Here is a 12455-nt window from a genome sequence, read left to right as displayed (position 1 = left end):
AAGTGAGGAGGGGGGATGGAGGGGGGGGGGGGATCCCAAAATTGAGAGGGGGGACCCCAAAAGTGAGGAGGGGGGCTGGAGGGGGGGGGGAGGCGGGATCCCAAATTGAGAGGGGGGACCCCAAAAGTGAGGAGGGGGCTGGGGGGGGGGGGGAGGCGGGATCCCAAAATTGAGAGGGGGGACCCCAAAAGTGAGGAGGGGGGATGGAGGGGGGGGGGCGGGATCCCAAAATTGAGAGGGGGGACCCCAAAAGTGAGGAGGGGGCCGGGGGGGGGGGGGGAGGCGGGATCCCAAAATTGAGAGGGGGGACCCCAAAAGTGAGGAGGGGGGCTGGAGGGGGGGGGGGGAGGCGGGATCCCAAAATTGAGAGGGGGGACCCCAAAAGTGAGGAGGGGGGCTGGAGGGGGGGGGGGAGGCGGGATCCCAAAATTGAGAGGGGGGACCCCAAAAGTGAGGAGGGGGGCTGGAGGGGGGGGGGGGAGGCGGGATCCCAAAATTGAGAGGGGGGACCCCAAAAGTGAGGAGGGGGGCTGGAGGGGGGGGGGAGGCGGGATCCCAAAATTGAGAGGGGGGACCCCAAAAGTGAGGAGGGGGGTGGAGGGGGGGGGGGAGGCGGGATCCCAAAATTGAGAGGGGGGACCCCAAAAGTGAGGAGGGGGGCTGGAGGGGGGGGGGGAGGCGGGATCCCAAAATTGAGAGGGGGGACCCCAAAAGTGAGGAGGGGGGCTGGAGGGGGGGGGGGGAGGCGGGATCCCAAAATTGAGAGGGGGGACCCCAAAGTGAGGAGGGGGCTGGAGGGGGGGGGGGGGCGGGATCCCAAAATTGAGAGGGGGGACCCCAAAAGTGAGGAGGGGGGATGGAGGGGGGGGGGGAGGCGGGATCCCAAAATTGAGAGGGGGGACCCAAAAGTGAGGAGGGGGGAGGGGGGGGGGGAGGCGGGATCCCAAAATTGAGAGGGGGGACCCCAAAAGTGAGGAGGGGGGCTGGAGGGGGGGGGGAGGCGGGATCCCAAAATTGAGAGGGGGGACCCAAAAGTGAGGAGGGGGGATGGAGGGGGGGGGGGAGGCGGGATCCCAAAATTGAGAGGGGGGACCCCAAAAGTGAGGAGGGGGGCTGGAGGGAGGGGGGGGAGGCGGGATCCCAAAATTGAGAGGGGGGACCCCAAAAGTGAGGAGGGGGGATGGAGGGGGGGGGGGAGGCGGGATCCCAAAATTGAGAGGGGGGACCCCAAAAGTGAGGAGGGGGGATGGAGGGGGGGGGGAGGCGGGATCCCAAAATTGAGAGGGGGGACCCCAAAAGTGAGGAGGGGGGCTGGAGGGGGGGGGGGAGGCGGGATCCCAAAATTGAGAGGGGGGACCCCAAAAGTGAGGAGGGGGGATGGAGGGGGGGGGGGAGGCGGGATCCCAAAATTGAGAGGGGGGACCCCAAAAGTGAGGAGGGGGGATGGAGGGGGGGGGGAGGCGGGATCCCAAAATTGAGAGGGGGGACCCCAAAAGTGAGGAGGGGGGCTGGAGGGGGGGGGGGAGGCGGGATCCCAAAATTGAGAGGGGGACCCCAAAAGAGTGGAGGGGGGCTGGAGGGGGGGGGGGGGAGGGCGGGATCCCAAAATTGAGAGGGGGGACCCCAAAAGTGAGGAGGGGGGCTGGAGGGGGGGGGGGAGGCGGGATCCCAAAATTGAGAGGGGGGACCCCAAAAGTGAGGAGGGGGGCTGGAGGGGGGGGGGGGAGGCGGGATCCCAAAATTGAGAGGGGGGACCCCAAAAGTGAGGAGGGGGGGGGGGGGGGGGGGGAGGCGGGATCCCAAAATTGAGAGGGGGGACCCCAAAAGTGAGGAGGGGGGATGGAGGGGGGGGGGAGGCGGGATCCCAAAATTGAGAGGGGGGACCCCAAAAGTGAGGAGGGGGGGGGGGGGGGGGGGGGTGGGGGGGGGGGGGGGAGGCGGGATCCCAAAATTGAGAGGGGGGACCCCAAAAGTGAGGAGGGGGGACGAGGGGGGGGGGAGGCGGGATCCCAAAATGGATAGGGGGGACCGATAGAATCTGGAGGGGGATTGGGGGGCAGGGAGCGAGTCGGGATCCCAAAATGGAGAGGGGGGAGTAGGGGACTGGACGGCATGGGGCACCGGAGCGCGAAATTGGGAATGGGAGGGACAGAGGGGTGCTCGAGGGAGGGGGAACCCATAATGGGATGGTGGGACCAGCATCAGAACCCTAAATGGGAACTGAGGCCATGGGATCCAACTCAGAACCCCATAAATGGGAACTGGGACATTGGGACCAGCTCAGAACCCCATAAATGGGAACTGAGGCCATGGGACCCAGTTCAGAACCCCATAAATGGGAACTGGGACATTGGGATCCAGCGCAGAACCCCATATATGGGAACTGGGACATTGGGACCCAGCTCAGAACCCCATAAATGGGAACTGAGGCCATGGGATCCAGCTCAGAACCCCATAAATGGGAACTGGGACATTGGGACCCAGCTCAGAACCCCATAAATGGGAACTGGGACATGGGACCCAGATCAGAACCGCATAAATGGGAACTGGAGACATTGGGACCCAGCTCAGAACCCCATAAATGGGAACTGGGACATTGGGACCCAGCTCAGAACCCCATAAATGGGAACTGACGCCATGGGACCCAGCTCAGAACCCCATAAATGGGAACTGGGACATTGGGACCCAGCTCAGAACCCCATAAATGGGAACTGGGACATTGGGACCCAGCTCAGAACCCCATAAATGGGAACTGGGACATTGGGACCCAGCTCAGAACCCCATAAATGGGAACTGAGACATTGGGACCCAGCTCAGAACCCCATAAATGGGAACTGGGACATTGGGACCCAGCTCAGAACCCCATAAATGGGAACTGACGGCATGGGACCCAGCTCAGAACCCCATAAATGGGAACTGGGACATTGGGACCAGCTCAGAACCCCATAAATGGGAACTGGGACATTGGGATCCAGCTCAGAACCCCATAAATGGGAACTGGGACATGGGACCCAGCTCAGAACCCCATAAATGGGAACTGGCGACATGGGACCCAGCTCAGAACCCCATAAATGGGAACTGGGACATTGGGATCCAGCTCAGAACCCCATAAATGGGAACTGGGACATTGGGATCCAGCTCAGAACCCCATAAATGGGAACTGGGACATTGGGACCCAGCTCAGAACCCCATAAATGGGAACTGGGACATTGGGACCCAGCTCAGAACCCCATAAATGGGAACTGAGCCATTGGGACCCAGCTCAGAACCCCCTAAATGGGAACTGGGACATAGGGACCCAGCTCAGAACCCCATAAATGGGAACTGGGATGTTGGGACCCAGCTCAGAACCCCATAAATGGGAACTGGGCCATTGGGACCCAGCTCAGAACCCCATAAATGGGAACTGAGCCATTGGGACCCAGCTCAGAACCCCATAAATGGGAACTGGGACATTGGGACCCAGCTCAGAACCCCATAAATGGGAACTGGGACATTGGGATCCAGCTCAGAACCCCATAAATGGGAACTGGGACATTGGGACCCAGCTCAGAACCCCATAAATGGCAACTGGCGACATGGGATCCAGCTCAGAACCCCATAAATGGGAACTGGGACATTGGGACCCAGCTCAGAACCCCATAAATGGGAACTGGGACATTGGGACCCAGCTCAGAACCCCATAAATGGGAACTGGGACATTGGGATCCAGCTCAGAACCCCATAAATGGGAACTGGCGACATGGGACCCAGCTCAGAACCCCATAAATGGGAACTGGGACATTGGGATCCAGCTCAGAACCCCATAAATGGGAACTGGGACATTGGGACCCAGCTCAGAACCCCATAAATGGGAACTGGCGACATGGGACCCAGCTCAGAACCCCATAAATGGGAAGTGGGACATTGGGATCCAGCTCAGAACCCCATAAATGGGAACTGGCGCCATGGGACCCAGCTCAGAACCCCATAAATGGGAACTGGCGACATGGGATCCAGCTCAGAACCCCATAAATGGGAACTGGGACCATGAGATCCAGCTCAGAACCCCATAAATGGGAACTGGCGACATGGGATCCAGCTCAGAACCCCATAAATGGGAACTGAGCCATTGGGACCCAGCTCAGAACCCCATAAATGGGAACTGGCGACATGGGACCCAGCTCAGAACCCCATAAATGGGAACTGGGACATTGGGACCCAGCTCAGAACCCCATAAATGGGAACTGACGCCATGGGACCCAGCTCAGAACCCCATAAATGGGAACTGGGACATTGGGACCCAGCTCAGAACCCCATAAATGGGAGCTGACGCCATGGGACCCAGCTCAGAACCCCATAAATGGGAACTGGGACATTGGGACCCAGCTCAGAACCCCATAAATGGGAACTGGCGCCATGGGACCCAGCTCAGAACCCCATAAATGGGAACTGGGACATTGGGACCCAGCTCAGAACCCCATAAATGGGAACTGACGCCATAGGACCCAGCTCAGAACCCCATAAATGGGAACTGACGCCATGGGACCCAGCTCAGAACCCCATAAATGGGAGCTGACACCATGGGACCCAGCTCAGAACCCCATAAATGGGAACTGGGACATTGGGACCCAGCTCAGAACCCCATAAATGGGAGCTGACGCCATGGGACCCAGCTCAGAACCCCATAAATGGGAACTGGGACATTGGGATCCAACTCAGAACCCCATAAATGGGAACTGGGACATTGGGATCCAACTCAGAACCCCATAAATGGGAACTGACGCCATGGGACCCAGCTCAGAACCCCATAAATGGGAACTGGGACATTGGGATCCAACTCAGAACCCCATAAATGGGAACTGACGCCATGGGACCCAGCTCAGAACCCCATAAATGTGAACTGACGCCATGGGACCCAGCTCAGAACCCCATAAATGGGAACTGGGACATTGGGACCCAGCTCAGAACCCCATAAATGGGAACTGGGACATTGGGATCCAGCTCAGAACCCCATAAATGGGAACTGGGACATTGGGATCCAGCTCAGAACCCCATAAATGGGAACTGGGACATTGGGATCCAGCTCAGAACCCCATAAATGGGAACTGATGCCATGGGACCCAGCTCAGAACCCCATAAATGGGAATTGGGCCATGGGACCCAGCTCAGAACCCCATAAATCGGAAGTGGGACATTGGGACCCAGCTCAGAACCCCATAAATGGGAACTGGCGCCATGGGACCCAGCTCAGAACCCCATAAATGGGAACTGGGACATTGGGACCCAGCTCAGAACCCCATAAATGGGAACTGGGACATTGGGACCCAGCTCAGAACCCCATAAATGGGAACTGGCGCCATGGGATCCAGCTCAGAACCCCATAAATGGGAACTGGGGCATTGGGATCCAGCTCAGAACCCCATAAATGGGAACTGATGCCATGGGACCCAGCTCAGAACCCCATAAATGGGAACTGACGCCATGGGACCCAGCTCAGAACCCCATAAATGGGAACTGACGCCATGGGACCCAGCTCAGAACCCCATAAATGGGAACTGACGCCATGGGACCCAGCTCAGAACCCCATAAATGGGAACTGACGCCATGGGACCCAGCTCAGAACCCCATAAGTGGGAACTGACGCCATGGGACCCAGCTCAGAACCCCATAAATGGGAACTGACGCCATGGGACCCAGCTCAGAACCCCATAAGTGGGAACTGACGCCATGGGACCCAGCTCAGAACCCCATAAATGGGAACTGACGCCATGGGACCCAGCTCAGAACCCCATAAGTGGGCTGTAGGGCCGTGGCACCCACCTGGTAGGGCTCGGGGTGCAGCGGTCGCAGTTTCTGGCTGAAGCTGGTGATGTTCATCACGATGGCGTCGAAGGCATCCGAGCTCGTCAGCCATTTCCTCTTCATCAGCTTGCTGAAGTAGGGCTGTGGGGTGAGGGGCAGCGGGGGCATCAGATCCCAATTGGTGGGAGGGGGAGACAGAGGGGGGCACCAAACCCCATAGGTTTGGAAGTGGGACAAGGAGGGCTGGCGGGAAGTGGGGATTGGGATCTTGGGATACGTAAGAAATGGGAATTGGGATCGTGGGATCCAGCTCAGAACCCCATAAATGGGAATTGGGACATTGGGATCCAGCTCAGAACCCCATAAATCGGAATTGGGACATTGGGATCCAGCTCAGAACCCCATAAATCGGAATTGGGACATTGGGATCCAGCTCAGAACCCATAGATCGGAATTGGGACATTGGGATCCTACTCAGAACCCCATAAATGGGAATTGGGACCATGGGATCCAACTCAGAACCCCATAAATCGGAATTGGGACCATGGGATCCAACTCAGAACCCAATAAATTGGAACTGGAAACATGGGATCCATTTCAGAAATCAATGGGGGGCACTGGGACCATGGGATCCATTTCAGAACCCCATAAATTGGAATTGGGACCATGGAATTCAACTCAGAACCCCATAAATCGGAATTGGGACCATGGGATCCAGCTCAGAACCCCATAAATGGGAACTGGAACCATGGGATCCAACTCAGAACTCAATGGGAGGCACTGGGACATTGGGATCCATTTCAGAATCCCATAAATGTGAACTGGGACCATGAGATCCAGCTCAGAACCCCATAAATGGGCACTGGGACCATATGATCCAACTCAGAACCCCATAAATGGGAACTGGGACATTGGGATCCAGCTCAGAACCCCATAAATGGGCATTGGGACCATGAGATCCAGCTCAGAACCCAGTGGGCAGCACTGGGACCATGGGATCCAGGTCAGAACCCAATAAATTGGAACTGGAACCATGGGATCCAACTCAGAACTCAATGAGGGGCACTGGGACCATGGGATCCAGCTCAGAACCCCATAAATTGGAATTGGGACATTGGGATCCAGCTCAGAACCCCATAAATTGGAATTGGGACCATGGGATCCAGCTCAGAACCCCATAAATGGGAACTGGGACATTGGGATCCAGCTCAGAACCCCATAAATGGGAACTGGGCCATGGGATGCAGCTCAGAACCCCATAAATGGGAACTGGGACGACAGGATCCAACTCAGAACCCCATAAATGGGAACTGGAACCATGGGATCCAACTCAGAACTCAATGGGTGGCACTGGGATCATGGGATCCATTTCAGAACTCCATAAATGGGCACTGGGGCCATGGGATCCAACTCAGAACCCCATAAATTGGATCTGGAACCACAGGATCCAACTCAGAACCCCATAAATGGGAACTGGAACCATGGGATCCAACTCAGAACTCAATGGGAGGCACTGGGACATTGGGATCCATTTCAGAACCCCATAAATGGGCATTGGGATCATGAGATCCAGCTCAGAACCCCATAAATGGGAACTGGGGCCATGGGACCCAGCTCAGAACCCCATAAATCGGAATTGGGACATTGGGATCCAGCTCAGAACCCCATAAATGGGCATTGGGACCATGGGATCCAGCTCAGAACCCAATAAATTGGAACTGGAACCATGGGATCCATTTCAGAACCCCATAAATGGGAACTGGGACATTGGGATCCAACTCAGAACCCCATAAATGGGAACTGGAACCATGGGATCCATTTCAGAACCCAATGGGGGGAACTGGGACCATGGGATCAATTTCAGAACCCCATAAATGGGCATTGGGACCATGAGATCCAGCTCAGAACCCAGTGGGGGGCACTGGGACCATGGGATCCAGCTCAGAACCCCATAAATTGGATCTGGAACCACAGGATCCAACTCAGAACCCCATAAATTGGATCTGGAACCACAGGATCCAACTCAGAACCCAATGGGGTCACTGGCACTGGGACTCAATTGGGACCTGGGACCCTACGGGTGCCCCCTGGACCCCACAGGTGCCCCCCAGCCCCACCCCAAAACGTCACCTTGAGGTCCTCAAAGAGGTGCTGGGTCAGGACGTGGTTGCAGAGCCGGGTCACTTTGTCCAGGGCTGCGTGGGTTTGGCGTCGGGGGTCTTCGCTTTCGGGGTGCCCAAATTGGGCCAAGCGCTCGGCAAAGGCCCTACAGTAGGGTGGGAGGTGTGGGGGGGACCCCAAAATGGTTGGGGACGTTGGGATGGGTGGGATGGGGACACTGGGACATGGGGACGTTGGGATCATGGGGACGTTGGGACATTGGGACATTGGGACATGGGGATCATTGGGATCATTGGGACGTTGGGACATGGGGACGTTGGGACATGGGGACATTGGGATCGTTGGGACGTTGGGATCATTGGGACGTTGGGACATGGGGACATTGGGACATGGGGACGTTGGGACATGGGGACGTTGGGACATGGGGACATTGGGGCATGGGGATCATTGGGATCATTGGGATGTTGGGATCATTGGGACGTTGGGATCATTGGGACGTTGGGACATGGGGACGTTGGGATCATTGGGATGTTGGGATCATTGGGACGTTGGGATATGGGGACGTTGGGACATGGGGACGTTGGGATCATTGGGACGTTGGGACATGGCGACATTGGGATCATTGGGACGTTGGGACATGGGGACGTTGGGACATGGGGACGTTGGGATCATTGGGACGTTGGGACATGGCGACATTGGGATCATTGGGACGTTGGGACATGGGGACGTTGGGACATGGGGACGTTGGGATCATTGGGACGTTGGGACATGGCGACATTGGGATCATTGGGACGTTGGGACATGGGGACGTTGGGATCATTGGGACGTTGGGACATGGGGACGTTGGGACATGGGGACGTTGGGATCATTGGGACGTTGGGACATGGGGACGTTGGGACATGGGGACGTTGGGATGGGGACATTGGGACATGGGGACGTTGGGACATGGGGACGTTGGGATCATTGGGACGTTGGGACATGGGGACGTTGGGACATGGGGACGTTGGGATCATTGGGACGTTGGGACATGGGGACGTTGGGACATGGGGACGTTGGGATCATTGGGACGTTGGGACATGGGGACGTTGGGACATGGGGACGTTGGGATGGGGACATTGGGACATGGGGACGTTGGGATATGGGGACGTTGGGATCATTGGGACGTTGGGACATGGGGACGTTGGGACATGGGGACGTTGGGATCATTGGGACGTTGGGACATGGGGACATTGGACATGGGGACGTTGGAATCATTGGGACGTTGGGACATGGGGACGTTGGGACATGGGGACGTAGGGATCATTGGGACGTTGGGACATGGGGACGTTGGGATGGGGACATTGGGACATGGGGACGTTGGGATCGTTGGGACGTTGGGACATGGGGACGTTGGGACATGGGGACATTGGGACATGGGGACGTTGGGACATGAGGACGTTGGGACATGAGGACGTTGGGACATGGGGGGACATTGGGACGTTGGGGACGTTGGGACATGGGGACGTTGGGATCATTGGGACGTTGGGACATGGGGACATTGGGACATGGGGACGTTGGGATCATTGGGACGTTGGGACATGGGGACGTTGGGACATGGGGACGTTGGGATCATTGGGACGTTGGGACATGGGGACATTGGACATGGGGACGTTGGAATCATTGGGACGTTGGGACATGGGGACGTTGGGACATGGGGACGTAGGGATCATTGGGACGTTGGGACATGGGGACGTTGGGATGGGGACATTGGGACATGGGGACGTTGGGATCGTTGGGACGTTGGGACATGGGGACGTTGGGACATGGGGACATTGGGACATGGGGACGTTGGGACATGAGGACGTTGGGACATGAGGACGTTGGGACATGGGGACATTGGGATCATTGGGACGTTGGGACATGAGGACGTTGGGACATGGGGACGTTGGGATCATTGGGACGTTGGGACATGGGGACATTGGGACATGGGGACGTTGGGACATGGGGACATTGGGATCATTGGGACGTTGGGATCATTGGGACATTGGGACATGGGGACGTTGGGACATGGGGACGTTGGGACATGGGGACATGGGGACATGGGGACGTTGGGACATGGGGACATTGGGACATGGGGACGTTGGGACATGGGGACGTTGGGATCATCGGGATCACTGGGATGGGGACGTTGGGACATGGGGACATTGGGATGGGGACATTGGGATGGGGACATTGGGACATGGGGACATTGGGATCATTGGGATCACTGGGATGGGGACAATGGAACATGGGGACATTGGGATGTTGGGATGGGATAGTGGGATGGGGACACTGGGATGGGGGCATTGTGACACGGGGACATTGGGATGGGGACACTGGGATGGGGCTTTGGGACATGGGGACACCGGGATGGATATTGGGATGGGGACCCCCCTCCTCACCTGAAGGGGGGACAGCAGTTGACGATGGCGATGGCCCTCCCGGTGGCCCCGTCTGGGGGGGGGGTCTCACCGGGGGCTTCCAGGAACCGCTCCACCTTACGCTGAAAACTGCAGCGCTCACATGGCTCACCCCACGTTCCCCCATGTCCCCACGTCCCCCCCCATGTCCCCATACCCCCCCCATAACCCCCCCACATCCCCCCATGTCCCCCCCATGCCTCCATATCCCCTGATATCCCCCCATATCCCCCATGTCTCCCCACATGTCACCTCATGTCCCCATGTCACCCCATGGCCCCCATGCTCCTCCAATATCACCCTCATACCCCCCATGTCCCCCATGTCCCACCACATGTCACCCCATGTCCCCATACCCCCCATATCCCCCCATGCCCCCCATGTCCCCATCTCTCCCTATACTCCCCCAACATCACCCCATGTCCCCCATGTCCCCCCACGTCCCCCCATGCCTCCATATCCCCTGATATCCCCCCATATCCCCCCATGTCCCCCCACATGTCACCTCACGTCCCCATGTCCCCCCACATCCTCCCATGTCACCCCATGTCCCCCCATACCCCCCATGTCCCCCCATGTCCCCCCCATGTCTCCATATCCCCTGATATCCCCCCATATCCCCCCATGTCCCCCCACATGTCACCTCACGTCCCCGTGTCCTCCCACATCCTCCCATGTCACCCCATGTCCCCCCATATCCCCCCATGTCCCCCACATGTCGCCTCACGTCCCCATGTCCCCCCACATCCTCCCATGTCACCCCATGTCCCCCATGCTCCTCCAATATCACCCCCATACCCCCCACATCCCCCCATGTCCCTCCCATGTCTCCATATCCCCTGATATCCCCCCATATCCCCCATGTCCCCCCACATGTCGCCTCACGTCCCCGTGTCCCCCCACATCCTCCCATGTCACCTCATGTCCCCCATACTCCTCCAATATCACCCCCATGTCCCCCCATGTCCCACCACATGTCACCTCACGTCCCCGTGTCCCCCCACATCCTCCCATGTCACCCCATGTCCCCCCATACCCCCCATGTCCCCCCATGTCCCACCACATGTCACCCCATGTCCCCATACCCCCCATATCCCCCCATACCTCCCCCATGTCCCCATCTCTCCCTATACTCCCCCAACATCACCCCCATGTCCCCCATGTCCCCCACATCCCCCATGTCCCCCCCATGTCACCCCATATCCCCTGATATCCCCCCATATCCCCCCATGTCCCCCCACATGTCGCCTCACGTCCCCGTGTCCCCCCACATCCTCCCATGTCACCCCATGTCCCCCCATATCCCCCCATGTCCCCCCACATGTCACCTCACGTCCCCGTGTCCCCCACATCCCCCCATGTCCTCCCCATGTCTCCATATCCCTGATATCCCCCCATATCCCCCATGTCCCCCCACATGTCACCTCATGTCCCCATGTCCCCCCACATCCTCCCATGTCACTCTATGTCCCCCCATGTCACCCCATGTCCCCCCATGTCCCACCACATGTCACCCCATGTCCCCATACCCCCCATATCCCCCCATGCCCCCCCCATGTCCCCATCTCTCCCTATACTCCCCCAACATCACCCCCATGTCCCCCCACATCCCCCCATGTCCCCCCACATCGCCCCACGTCCCCACGTCACCCCACATCCCCCAGGTTGTCCCCAAGCCCACCTGTGCAAGAAGGCCACCAAGACCCCCAGGAGGCTGTGGGCCATTTCCATCCCAAATTCGGGGGTGATCTGGGGGGCTCTGTCCACGTGAGCCCGCAGCAGCTGGGGGACAATGGGGACAGTGGGGACAGCGGGGTCAGGGCCATCCATGGGGACAGTGGGGACAGTGGGGACAGTGGGGACTGAGCCATCAACGGGGACAATGGGGCCACAGTCATCCATGGGGACACTGAAGACTGTAAGGGCAATGGGGACAAGGACATCCATGGGGACAGTGGGGACAGTGGGACCAATGGGGACAGTGGGGACATGGCCATCCATGCGGACAAGGACATCCATGGGGACAGTGGGGACAGTGGGACCAATGGGGACAGTGGGGACATGGCCATCCATGCGGACAATGGGGACAAGGACATCCATGGGGACAGTGGG

At 58.5% G+C, this 12455-nt stretch overlaps 1 protein-coding gene across 1 annotated transcript in view; it reads right to left on the bottom strand.

Annotated features, from left to right (window-relative positions):
• The window catches only part of LOC146541922 (exocyst complex component 3-like protein 2), a 37897-nt gene that overhangs the window by 12191 nt on the left and 13251 nt on the right, over positions 1–12455 (bottom strand). Inside the window, 4 exon segments of the mRNA XM_085215325.1 lie at positions 5803–5925; positions 7915–8050; positions 10326–10433; positions 12025–12125. Coding sequence (XP_085071451.1) covers positions 5803–5925; positions 7915–8050; positions 10326–10433; positions 12025–12125 — 468 coding nt within the window.

Source organism: Meleagris gallopavo, unplaced genomic scaffold (genome assembly GCF_905368555.1).
Source record: "Meleagris gallopavo unplaced genomic scaffold, MGAL_WU_HG_1.1 scaffold_16, whole genome shotgun sequence".
NCBI lineage: Eukaryota > Metazoa > Chordata > Aves > Galliformes > Phasianidae > Meleagris > Meleagris gallopavo.
Note: the sequence above shows the minus strand (reverse complement) of the source record. Positions and strands in the feature narration are given on the sequence as shown.